General features: G+C 35.2%; 1 protein-coding gene across 1 annotated transcript in view; it reads right to left on the bottom strand.

Moving 5' to 3' along the window:
• Nucleotides 1-14,586, bottom strand: part of LOC113042705 (coiled-coil domain-containing protein 178-like) — a 33,475-nt gene that overhangs the window by 6,923 nt on the left and 11,966 nt on the right. The window contains 2 exon segments of the mRNA XM_026201727.1: nt 3,420-3,554; nt 10,540-10,689. Coding sequence (XP_026057512.1) covers nt 3,420-3,554; nt 10,540-10,689 — 285 coding nt within the window.

Below are 14,586 nucleotides of genomic sequence, written 5' to 3'. Positions count from 1 at the left end.
CCAAAAGATCAAACTATTAGAAATGCATAGTCAAAGTTTATTTTTAACAACGTACCTTTAATGACTGAAACATTAATGTTTCCATTGATCTCTTTGACTCACAACCTTTGATGCAATAAAACTAGAATCATATGCTTACCTCAAGAAACACAATAAAATGCATTTAATTTTTAAAGTAAAGTGAATTCAGGTGAATTAAGACACTTTTAGCCATTGAGATGAGTGGGAAAATGGCCCAATTATCTTCTTACTCCAAATGTGTGCAAACAAATAAACTTTGTGTTTAAAACTGAATTAATTGCCATACTTAAGAATGGTGAATAATCTTGAAAAGAAAGCAAAAGAGAAATAAACTTCAGTGACTTGATGGTGTAAAAACTCGCCATTTTAACCATGCAAAAATAAAGCACAATTATTGTTTGTGTTGTGCAACCCATTGAGATATTTTAAGTGAGAGCTATTTTCTTCCATGAGCCCAAGGGGATGTCTTGTAACAGGGCCCGGGACAACATTCCCGGATGTCCCCCCTGACAACGGACATGAATATATTAGTGACTTGAAGTGTTATTGAAAGCTTGGCACGTAATGGAACCATGACTAGGAAACTTGTATTACCAGGAAATAGCTGTCAGAGGCATAACCAAAGATGGCTACCAAAAAGGTTGTGTGCAATCCAGAAAGAAAATCTGAAAAGTTACTTTAACAATTTAGCCGTCTCTTACAACTTTTCTCTTTATTAATCCCTTTCTTTTCTGAGATATTTTCTAGATTTCTGTCATTTAAGGGCCCTTGACCCTGTCTTTCCCTGACCATGTCCCATTTGCCAGTGGCTGTCTGGCCATGCACAATACCAAGACAATAGCAAGCTAGACTTTCTAATATCACGGTTTTATTTATTTCCCGGCCTTTAACAGCTAAGGTTAGCAACTACATGACTCCCATAGTTTTGGGTCATTTAAGAACTGCGGCGATTTATTGCTATGATTTTACAATGTAAAGTCTCCTCAACACAATGTTAGTTTGTTTCTGGGGGAGGAGATCTTCGCAGAGCTGTGACAAAGTTTAGAGTAAGGCTGCTCCTTTTGTCCTTCACACTCGGAGGAGCTTGAAGAACTCCTCGTCTTCATGCTCCATTCACCAGCCTGACTTCTAGAGCTGGCCTCCCCTGACTGAGCCACAAACACACCGCCGCTCACCTCATTATAAGCGCACATAGCACACCTTCCACTGAGACCAAATGCCTTTTGTGTTAGAGCATCCAAACATTGCGGTTACATTATTCCAGTATACAAAATCGTGTTATATGCAAGGCTAATTTGAATCATTATTTAAATACAATTTTAATGACCATTCATTTGTGCATGCATTGCACACTTGCACACCTTTTCCAGTGTAGACCAGATAGCATCAGTGATTGTTATTTTTTATTTGCTTTTGACACGTTGCAACATTAAGCATAATCAAGTGTCAAGCCATTGAGCGACTGAACGCCAGTGGGAGGGGCCTATGGTGAGAAGGTGACTATTCGTCAATGCCAATGAAGGCAATGTTTAAACAAATACTTGCGCCTAGATGACGTCTACTTGCACCATATAACCAAAATGAGCTGTTTTTGGAAATTGAATAAATGCTTTGTTTATAATGAGGAGGACATTTTAAGCTATGAAACTTGCAGAATCTTTTAATGGTGCAAAGACCTCTTATACGCCAAAAGATCAAAGCAAATTTGATTTCTCATGTCATGGCCCCTTTAAGACGTCATAAGCGAATTTGCTTTTTTTTTTTTTGTGCAATTTTATACCTTAACGCAGTATTATAGTGGTCAGACGATGCAGAAAATGGGGTGGCCGATATGTATGTGGTGAGAACTAAATGAGATACAGTATTAGATATGTGCCGGTATTCTGTAATGTGATATATCACGGTAATGAATATGCACATAATTGTTATCGAGGGCACTTCTAAATACCATGAATAATTATATATTACAAATTATTTCCGAATTTGGAATGCATTTTATAAATACTTTTCCCATCAACTGATCAAAATGCGCAGCACCGCTGTATGATGCATGAAAGATGCATGTGCCGCTCTGTAAACAAGCACGCATGAGAAGCAAATGAGGAACACGTGAGAGATCCGCTGAATGAAAGCACATTCACTTTCTGACAGCAGATGGCGCTAAACTGCAGAAAATGCAGCCGTTAACCTGGAAACGCCATAAATAAAACAACTGCACTACTTTCTAAAACGTATTTAAATACCCATTAAGATTTGTGGACTTGCTATGGTGTTCATCACAGCCAAATACTTAAATATTTACATTTACATTTACATTTATTCATTTAGCAGACGCTTTTAGCCTATTTACTTCTCAAACTTCATAACGCGTTGTTAAAATTGAAAGTTGCAACTATGTCATTTAATGTGCAAACATGAACTAAAAGTTGTATTTTTTTTTTACAAAGATTAATAGCTTCTGTAGCAAATGTAACTATTTCTCATTGTAAATGTTAATTTTAAGATTAAGTAGTTCTTATCGAGGTCTTATAGTAAAGTGATACCTATTGATCTTTATAGTTCTTTTGCACTTTAATCTGTGTAAAACTTTTAACTTTATATCTTTTTCTGTATTGCTTAATTGCACAGTTATTTTTGTTATTAGAAAAAAGTTATTAAACCTGTTATACTGTATTATGAACAGTTTTTAAAAAATAAATTTCAATATCATGATAATACCCTATACCGTGATAAAAGCATAAGCAATTTATCGCAACATGAAAATCTGATACCGGCATATCCCTATACAGTATATATGCTGATTTTAACACAATATTTACTTGATATTTACAGGTATTGCAAACATTTAATATTAGAAAATAAGTTTAATTATAAAAGAATGTTAATGCTTATGCATAAGCCACATTTACGATAATTTCTAAATGGCCAATTGCCTTCCAATATATAACTTCAAATTCAACTTCATGACAGTCCAAACTCATATGACTTCCTTTCTTTTGTGGAACACCATCTGCTGTCAAGTTCCACAAAAGCCATAAAAGCATCATGAACGTAGTCCATGTGTGCAGTATTTTATATCTGAAGTCATAGAATAGCTTTGAGTGAGTCACAAGCTAAAATCTAAGTCATTATTCATTGAAAGTGACATGGTGACAGCCATGGTCACCATTCACTTTCACTGTATGGCAATCTGCACACTCAACCAAACATCTCCTTTTAGTTTTTTTTTATGGAAAGGGTGAGTAAATAATAACCAAATTTAAATTTTGAAGTGAAATATTCCTTAAAGGTTAATTGTCTTAACCTCATTAACCCAAGTGGGACCCATCGTAGTATACAGTGCAAAACTCTTGTGTGTGTGTATGTGTGTGTTTGTGGGGGTACTAAAGAGCCCATACCTGGAGGGCTTTCATTTTCTGGTTGTTCTGGTTGGAGAGGGTCTGGAAGCGGGCCAGCTCTGCCTGGCTGTAGACGCTGCGGTGTTTGAAGTATTTTAGCATGGCTTTGTGCATCCTCTTCTGCAACAAAGAAAGCTGGGGAAGAAAGAAAGAAAGAGAGAGAGAGAGAGAGAGAGAGAGAAAGAGAGGGGGAATTGGTAAGGCAGGAGAGGAAATTAATGGCAGTGTTCAAGAAGAATGATGGAGGGGAATAGAGAAAGCAGTCAATAGCCCATTCTGCAGTACACGGGGCTGACAGGAATTTCACAGTCTCTTGCTCTCCCTGCCCACTCATGTGCACTGGGCGGAAACCAGTCACATCTGGCTGCCAGGATGGGGGGTTAATTTTCTCTAAATGCTTCAGCGGTTTTGTTCTAGCTCAGGCAAACTCGGTGACTGCAAAGCTGATGAGTAAAATATTTCGACTTCACTCACTTTAACTTTATACCAATCCCCTCCAGACATATTTTACACATACACAAAAAGTCATGAACCCCCTGCCGCAACGAGAAATTATTCCGAGTATACTGGAAAAAAAGAAGCAGAAAAAAATGAGAGAGAGAGAGAGAGAGTGTGTGTGTGTGTGTGTGAGAGAGAGAGAGATTAGAGAAGAAAGAAAGAAAGAAAGCATGCTGCTCTCTTTATTATTTGTGCAGTTTTCCAGAAAAAAAGGGGGTTTCAATTCGGAGGGATGTCTTCCCATGTTTCGCCCCATCTCTTCTCTCTTCCTTTAAGCTTATCATTGCTTGGCAATGTGCTCTTTGGAGCATGAAAAAACTAAAGCGAATTAGCTCAGCCTTTAACTGAACGAGAACAAAAAATGTCCTTTATAGAGCTCTGTCAAAACCTGCACTATCCTATTAATGCTACAAGTAACAATACTTACAATATACTGTAGAAAGATACTGTCTTAAAAAAACGATATCAAAAAGATGAGATTATCCTCATCCGTGCTTTCTGTTGTCTGTACAGTATCGTTGCTCATATAAAAACTTGATTTGGCATGTCTGAGATGTATATAATGCAATTTCTGTTAGGCCTTAAGGGTTACCTTTTGTTTACAAGCACACAGTGATTCTGGAAGTTAAGGTAGGCCTATGTTTTGTACATTTAACCACTGCAAGGGGGCGCTCTAGCTCTCCTATTCAGACTAAACTGGCAAATCCAACTAAACTGGCAAAATGCCACTGTATATGTTAACCTGTATTATCTATAAAAGTGATCTGTTGAGGTTAAGGACATACTGTAGTTGCAGTGTCCATTATAGCAGTTATGCTAGACATATATTTGGAGCTACAGTCAACTGATAAAAGTGCAAAACAAAGAAGTTTGTCAGCATAACCAAAGGACGCCACATAAAACCACATAAATAATTAAACGCCATCTGTCACTAGCACATTAATGCACATATTTGGACTCTTTTCATAGCATTTTTTAGCTGTAAAAAAGAATGAAAAATATAATAGTTAAATGGTTACTGCAATTTAAGTAGCACTTTAGTACCAAATAAAACAGCATAAAATTAAATATATAAAAATTTAATATAAATATCTATTAAATATAATGGTAATTATGAAAACAACTGTATTAGGTGTCATTGCATTGCACTCTACTAATTGATCTATATAATTCCCACTTTTAATTATATGTCACATATTATATTTTTGCCATATAATTAAAAGTGGGAAGGCCAGTAAGTATTATTATACTTTTTTTTGTTTTCTATTGTGGATTTTTTTTAACCCTTGTGCGCTCCTCATTTTGGAATCACACTCATGGTCTTTGTTGTGAAAAGTGACCGGACACCTGAAATGTAACTTTTTTTCTTCTTCAGTAAAACGAATTAATCTAATATATTTTTGTTTTAATAGTAATAATAATAACAATAATAATATATTCGTTTTTTGTATTTTGAGAGAATTGTATGGTACTAATTAATATTTATTCAATAATTATGATCAAGTTTTACAATTATTTTTCAATTAATGCAGTATTTCAGATTAAAATAGAGACTGGGCCTTTAAAAAGCTAAACTTGTAATTTCATGGATTTTTACTGCATTGTAGTTGAATTATTGATTTTATTTTACATAGTTGCAGTGTTACAGTCACACCAGTTCATAGGTGTGTGTGTGTACAAGTGTGTGTCGGTGTGTAGATTTGGCACTGTAAATGTTTTAGAGTTTGATCCAATGTGGACCCAAATGCAACTTTTTTCTGCATTGTGGGGATTTGTAGATTGTACACACAAAAGAGCGAAGACCATGAGTGTGACTATTTTTTTAGGACCACTTTGCTATTTTGAATCATGCCCTTAATTTTTTTTGTGTTCACATAACAAGTGAAATAAAAGTCACCATAAACGTTTTGTACCATTATGTAGAAGCTACGATTTTTACAAATTCTAAATGTAAAATTATCCACACAAGGGTTAAATCTTTCTGGGGCAATGAAGTAAATTTTAATTCTTTTGCATATAAATTGCATACTGAACTAGTCAGATTTAGCAAGTCATCACAAATATATAGCCACATAAACAGTGCTTGGAAACACCATCTGAATCTCTCTCTCATGATAAATGTGGTGCTGCAATTTCATACATATGGAGCAGGTGTTTTAATAGACATCTGATAAATATACATTCTATTCAAACTATTCATAATAGACACCTTATACATACTCGCCATGGCATGGAAAACCTTTCAAAAATGGTAAGCCGTCATAAGAATCCATATTTAACTGAGCACAGCTCGGCCTATGCATCCTTACAGATACATATGGGACTTTAGGAAGAGCTTGTCGTAAACCTCTAAGAAATGAAACTACATCTGCTCTGAAGGAGAGAAAGCCGTACCAGACTGAAAATAAACAACAAACTGTAAAAAGGCTGAATACTGAGTAAAAGAAAATCAGGCTTTGATCATGAGCGTGGAGAATCCCGTCCACAGGATTTGCCTTTTGCATGCATTTCTCACTTGATAACATTCATGTAGTTAGATGAGGAGTTGTACGAGTATTAGTCTTTTGGGGAACAAACAATGTGTCTTGCTCTTCAGTAGAGTTTTACCATCAGCGCTAGAATAACAAATCATATTAAAATGATCTACAGCTCAAAAAAATGCTATATAAAGTGACAGATTATGTCTAGATCAGTATAACTAGTAATAATCTCAAGCAACAACAATAGTACTATTACTATAACGATCTGTGGGCTAATGTCAAAGACACAAAGCTTTAAAGCTGAAGTGTGCACTTTTTTTGTTTAAATAAATTCTCCAATCTTAGCTTAATATGCAGACAACTGTAAGTTAGCCATTTATAGGTTGATTGTTACAAAAAGAAAATATAAGCATTGTTCTAAGTAGTATTTCAAATGAGTGTTTTGAACAAATCATTCCAATGAATAACAGATCAGTGAATAAACAAAGGTTCTTGATGAAGAGAGTTACATTACATAGTTAGAGAGACTGATCAAAAATCACTTCCCAGTCAGAAAATTATTAGGGCTAAATTGAAGATTTATGTATCTGAACTGCATATATAATTTCGATCCATTAGGATTACACATTTTTTACATCAACAACTAATTAACAATGTGATGCATATTTGTCAGTCATACATAAATTAAACAGGTAAGAAACAGGTAAGATTTCTGTATGCATTTTATTTAAATAATCATATTTTCAAAAAAGCATTTATTCAAATTGCTTAGAATCAGCATGAATTTATTAACTTAAGGTAAAATTTAAAGTAAAAAATTTAATTCAGTTAAAATATGGCAAGCTTGTTACATTCATGGACTTTCTGTTCCCTTATTTGGTCATCTTCCTTTTCTTGTTTTGTTAAATGATTGATCCCCACCTGTCTCCAGTTCCCTCATTACCTCCTGTGTGCTTAAATACCCTGTCTGTTTAGTTCTTCGTCCGTGATTAAGTTAACGTATTGTGATAACCTTATATTGTTAAGTAATGATGTTAATGTGTTTTATTTTGTCTGTAATCTCCTTCGATGTTCAGTAAACTCCTCATTTGATCAAGATCCTCCTCGAGCGCTTTATTTTTACGTTAGCATACACCCTTACTGTATGCAATATTCAATTAGTTAAAATTAGGGCCGGGACTCGATTAAAAAAATTTATCTAATTAATTAGAGGCTTTGTAATTAATTAATCGAAATTAATCGCATTTTAATCGCATATAAATATTTGACCTGAGAACAGTGAGAAGTAATTTTTTTCACATGGATTTATAGTATACCATTGAATAATGACTGAATACATAAGCTTAAGCAACAAAATATTGTTTATTTTTGTTCAACCAAGTCTAGCAGACCAGTGCAATTTTTGCCATGAAGTGTATCAATAGCATATTTAGAAACAATTTAGAAATAGTACATTTCAGAAATTCAGGTAGCTTATAGGTGCTGGAATCTTCTGTAAAGTGTTTTTTTTAAGTAAAACACAATACAGTCAATTACATTCAGAACATTAGAAACACTGACTATTAGAAAATATCTCTCTGTTGCTTCAGAGGCCATAACATACGAAGTCCAACTCTCAACAACCTTTGCCAAAACAATAAAGAGTTCAACATAAACTGTTGCACCAACAAAATAATACATAGTTCAACATAAAGTGTAAAGTCCACGCTAGCTGCTATATGTTTTGCGTTTAGGTGATACTTGAGGCTCGATGTGCTGCTGCGGTGATATGCGTACGCTAGTTGGTGCTTCAGTATAATCGGTCCCGCCGAAACTCATCCAGTGAGAAACGTTCCGCGGTGCAAAAATAAGTTATTCAAAATGCGGGAATTTTTTTTTCTGTAATTAATTAATCTTAGTTAAAGCGTTATTTTTTGTGTAATTAATTAATCTCAATTAACGCGTTAAAGTCCCGGCCCTAGTTAAAATATATTATATTGGATTTATTCATGCTAAATATATAAACCTGGGTATTGTGTATTTAAAGGGGTCCTATTATGCTTTTTCACTTTTTTTTTTATTTTAGTCAGTGTGTAGTGTGTATATTTATATAATAAAGTTATTGTAATGTAAATTATTGGAAATATATGTTTTCGAATCACCAAGCATGAGAGCTTGTTCTAGTACACCCCCAAAACAAAATCAAGACTTTGTAAAAGAACATAATAGAACCCCTTTAAAACACATCAGGCCCTATTTTAACGATCTAAACGCAAACTGTAAAGCGCACGGCGCAGGTGCACTCAGGGCGTGTCCAAATCTACTTTTGCTGTTTTGACGATGGAAAAAACAGTTGGCGTGCCCAGGCGCATGGTCTAAACGGGTTGTCCCTATTCTCTTAATGAGTCATGTTTTCTGGGGGGCATACATTGCAATAAATCAGAGTCTCATCTCCCATTCCCTTTAGGAGCCAGCCATGACGTATTTGCTATTTACATGGATAAATTTGGCCAGCGCAAAGACAGAACGCGTCTCCGAGATTAAATAGAGCTGCTTGTGTGCGAGCAAATAGATAGCCTACTTCTGATACATGTGTTGTTGACTATCCATTATGACATGTAGGCATTTATATATAGTGCTGCTGTGCATCCCTGTGTTTAATAAGCAGTGTGTACGCATGTTGTGGACCCGCCTATACTAACATCCTCTTTAAATAACAAAGAAAAAACATTGCGCCAGACTTTAGACCAGGTTTGAGCCTATGGCGCAGTCTATTTTCAGCTCCTTAAATGCATTTGCTAATTAAATGACTTGGCGCTGGACGGGAAAATGCGAATGGCGCTGGGCTGAAACTAGCAAACACACGTGTGCTGCACCTTGCGTTCCATTTATGTACTGTATGACTGACAAATATGCATTAAATTAAGTTTATTCATTTTCTAGTTAGGTTAAAAAAGTGCAATCCAAAAGGATGGACATTTTATATGCAATTCAAATACTTAAATCCTTGTACACACCAGGACAATTATCGCGCATGCTTGTTGCTGACGTTTTTTGACGCGTATTTTGTTTTTGATTTTGGTTGGCGATGAGCCAAGTAAACGTGCGACTTCACTCCATGGCATTAGATGGTGCTTAATGAAAAACAGAAATACAATGGTACACATCGAATCCTATTTGATCTGCAATTCCTCTCCATAAAAACTCTCTCTTACCGAAATTTTTGTAGTCACTGTTGCGTTTGTCATAAAGCCCTTTGTGTTCAGACATCAATGAGACCAGCAGCTCTACATTTATCTTGCCTCGATGCATCTTCTTTGTCTGCTTACTTTCTCTTCATCGTTAGGTATCAATTGTGACCGATTTTGTGCTTGAGCACCACCAAGTCTTGTTTTACTGTAAACACGGTGTGAACAAGCCTTAAGCCTGAATACTTTTAAATGCACCAATTCCTGTTTGTGCATCGCAACCAAACTATGTTCCACCAATTGCAAATGAGGGAAACCTGTCTGAACACAGTCATTTCACAGTTCTTTTCTGGGGCATAGAAATTACACTCTTCAGCTTTAACATCTCACTACAAACAGCAGCACCAGAAAACATCTTTACATTGATAAGTGTTTGTTGCTACACAGCCAAAAACACACTTATATAATGTTGTTTGGAAATGACTAATGCACTGCACTCCATAGGCACACACTGCACTTGCACACTGCAGCATTGATGAATACCAGCAAAACCACCCATCCTTTAGTGATGGACGTACATGTCATATTAGCATTTTCCCAAACGTTCCTGAGTTGCTGGTTCTTGAGAGCGTTTGCATCTGCTATGCGCCTGTTTCCACTCGCTGCCATGTGAGATGAAATAAACACACATGCACACCAGAGCAACGCTGTCATGAAGCTTATCTCATCGTGATTAGATTACTGCAGTGGCCTCCTAGCTGACTGCCCAACTAAAACCAACCACCTATGACAGGCTGCGTGGAGCACGCAAGCGTACACTAGTCCGCGCAGACCTCTCTCTCTCATCACTATTTTGCATGCCTGCTGTCTATCTCTGATGACAAAGATAGACAACCACATTATTCACACATGCAGAAAATAGCCTTGATGTATACACATACGGATAAGAAATGTGTTTGTGGTAATGAGAGTTACCTGCTTGTGATCTTGGATGTAGGCCTCTGCTCTGTTTCTTCTGTCAAAAACATAAACGGCTTCTTGTCTGACAATCATCAGAGCTTTCTGCAGCTCCTGATACTCCTGCGCTAACTTCAGATTGTCTTTCAGGGCTTCCCGTAGATTAATCTGGAACAGATTTGCACAGGATGCTCTCCATCAGTTTAGGAGAGACTCTAACATGTATAATGCAATTAAAGATACCATTAAAAAGAAGGACAAAGAATGACCAGTGAGCCTTATTTAAAGAAAAAGTTTAGCCAAAAATTGTAAACACATTTGTGTCATCCCAAACCTGCATGGCTTTCAAATTATTTCAAGGAGAGATTCTGAAGACATGCAATTACAATGAATCAGGACTGAAGCTTCATTAAAGTACACAAAAGCTGATTAAATGACTTATGCACTCTATTTCAAACTGTTCTGAAGTCATACGACAGCTTTTTGCCCAAGAAACAGACCAAAATGTAAGTTATTCACTGATAATCTTGCCCTCCAGCGGGCTGTTAACCTCTGTCACCAGATCATTGAGTCAGGGAGTTCAACCTGAGAACTGGATTAGTCCGATTCATGAACAAATCATTCAGATTTGTGAACCGGATCAACTGATTCATTAAAAGCATCTGATTCAAAAGAATGATTAGATCATGACTAGAGATTGCAACTTTCATCATGAACTCACATGAATGTACCAAAGACACTTAAAATTTAGGTTTATTTTCAACTTTTTATGATACACTGTAAATGAAAATGTTTTGTGTAAAAAAAAAAAAAAAATATATATATATATATATATATATATATATATATATATATATATATATATATTTATATATATATATATATTTTTACAATTTTGCTGTGCTTTTATAATTTTCATTAGTCTTCATTTTAAATATTACTAATTAGTTTTAATAATTTTTATTTCAGTTTTAGTTTTTATTTATTAATTTCAAGTTAGTAATTTTAAGACTTCAACTTAACTACTCAAGGCAACATTTTATTTATATTTATATTCGATTAATGTAAAAAAAAAAAAAATTAACTGTATATCTTATTTTAGCTTTAGTTCAATTATATAAAAATATTTTAATTAGCTTCAGTTTTAGTTAACGATAATAATCCTGAACAGAAGGAACTTATTTTGATATTTTGTGCATGCAGTGCAGTAACTTTCAAGCATTTTCTGTGTTGCTTAGGTATTCTCATATTTTGTATGTATCTTTGCATTTTTTTTTTGCATTTCGCATGTTTTACACTAAAACAAATCTTCTCAGAATGCAGTAACTCTAGTAATCATACAGCACTCGAGGAAGTATGTAAACAAATTATGATAAATAAGTGTCTGATTTGCTTGTCTCCACAATCTCCACAACCCTGTGTCAGCATCAGAAACGTGGAGAGAGAGCTATGGAAAGAAAGATGGAGAGAGAAAGAGAAGAACGTTTTCTGCTCTACCTGAGAATAAGGAATAATGAAGTGTGTCTGGGCAGTAAAACGACCCAGCGCTAAACTGATGAGTTTAACCCAGCACCGAGAGTGGCAGTAAACATGACAAATGTTGGCTATTGATTTAAAGCTTAATTACTGCATGCAGTGCTGACAAAACCCGTCTGATGCACCTCTGAAATGTAAATGGAACAAATTACACTTCATTGGCCATAAGAAACTGATGGTGTCTGCACTTTGCATCCTACTGCTTTTCTACTCACTGAGCGTCTGACTTCATCAAGTAAACAAGCTACATGAGAATATGATGAGGGGAGAGAAAAATCCCCAGTTCAGCTTGTGAGGAAGTCACAGTGTGGAGTGTGTCCATAAGTGCATGTTACATTTAACACATCTGGGATGATCGTGTAAGGAAATACACTACTGTTTAAAATGTTATGAGGTTATAATCCGTGCTGTACAGTGAGTCAACAAAGTTGCTTTATTCACATTCCTGGTCTTACTGAGATCAATTAATAGGTACTAGTTATTCCAGCGGGAAAAAATATATATAATAAAAAAATATATAATAATTTGTTGCTCCACACTGCCCTTTTTTTTCATTGAATTTCACTCAGAAATGCTTTACACTATGGAAGTAAAATGGCTTGTATACACGTGTGTAAGTGTAATAAAGGCCTTGATTCCCAAAGAATACAACATCCGGATGAAACTGTTGCTTTGGATTCAAGTGCAGACAGATGGGAATAATGAAGTTAAATGTATTTATTTGAATGCTATTCAATTTATTGATTTATTAAATAAATTCTCAAATAAAGAAAGGTCTAAAATCTGAAAATCAACCTATGAATAGCATATATATATATGAATATACAGTGTGTATATATATATATATATATATATATAGAGAGAGAGAGAGAGAGAGAGAGAGAGAGAGAAAATAATTTTTATTTTTCTTAATGTACCACCAATTTGTTCTTTTCTTATGAAAGTGAAAGTGTTCATGTACATATTTTAAGCATAAACCTTACTAAAGTCGCCTTATATGGAAGTTTGTTTCCACCTCCGATTAAAAAAAAAAAAAAAGCAAAAAACATTAAATAAACAAAAAATAAAATAAAAAAACAAAACAGTTAATTGTGAGAGAAATTTTGAAATAAGAATTAGTCATACATTAAAGTAAATTAAAAAAAAAATTAATTAGGCAAAATAAAGTATGAAATTCCAATTGTGAAAATTGAAGTTTAGCCAAATTAGAAAGTTGCTATAATAATAATTAAAAAACCTAACTATGAGATATGACATTGCAAGTTATATTTAAGACATAAAGCCAAGATTATGTGGGGGGGGGGGGACTCACAATTATGGTTTTATTTTTAATGTTCACTTCCACATAATCATGCCTTTTATGAGCAAATCAAGAAAAGAAATCTGTGTATCCAAAAAACAAAAAGCCTTTTTCTAATATGCGTATCCCTCTAATCTTAAACACATGACGCTGTGGTCGTCATCCGGTGTTGTGCGTCACTATCTATATTTCCTATGTTCATTAACATCTCATGACTGTGACGTCCCAACGATGCGCCTCAGGTCAATCGAAGGCACTCTGACACAGTCTCTCTTTGTTGGAAATGTTTAAAGTTGAATCGTTTCTGTTGGGCGATGAATCTTTGTGCTGCTTTATTGTTTCCTGTGAGCAGTCTGAAGAGACTCTCTGCTCTGCTGCCCTGCAGCAAGTTAATGGCAGACTGGCTCTATGAGGGAGGACTTTTAATTCGGCTCCTGTCTCGCACCAACAACTTGTTTGGAGTTTGCTGCTTCTGCGCGCATGGCGGATTAAGCCCCATTGCCTTTTCTTGTTTTGAACTAATGCATTCTTGATCACCGTTTAATGAAACTATATACCACATGGCGATTTCACATTAGATAAGCCATGTGAGACTTTCATCAGGAGCCGGGCTCTGACTGAGGCCATAATCCCGAAACTCAACTCCCCCAATAAATAGCTTTTTCCTCCGAAAATGAAGTGATAATACGTGGGTTTCATGCAAAACATAACATATTATCTCTGACGGAAAATTATAAGAGCTTTCATCAAATGATTAGAAGAAATGTTAGTAGAGGTGTGATACTGAGCGGTGGATATTCTAGAGCAAAGGTGCAATATCATTTGCTTTACATGAAACATTAGGGATTTCAATTGTGGATATCAGAAGACACACAAACAGACAATATTAATATTTCTATCTTTTTATCTGCACTGTTTGTTCACTTCACTGGTTTGCACTCTATCTGCCATGTGCCTTTGCGCTGCTTTATTTAACTTTTTTTTTTTTTTTGCATGCCCTTATTACAGTATATAGTTAAAAAAATAAAATTGTATATTTGATCTAGATTTTTAGGCTCTACTGTTAGTGTTATCTGTATGCACCGGGGGTCTGAGAGTAACGCAATTTCAATTCTCTGTACAGTATGTATGTATGTATGTACATGTGGAAGAATTGACAATAAAGCAGTCTTGACTTGACTTAACTTAATGTACTGACAGTGTTTTAAAAAATAAACACTTGTTTGCAT

Source organism: Carassius auratus, chromosome 24 (assembly GCF_003368295.1).
Source record: "Carassius auratus strain Wakin chromosome 24, ASM336829v1, whole genome shotgun sequence".
Lineage (NCBI taxonomy): Eukaryota > Metazoa > Chordata > Actinopteri > Cypriniformes > Cyprinidae > Carassius > Carassius auratus.
This window is presented reverse-complemented; position numbering and strand designations above follow the sequence as displayed.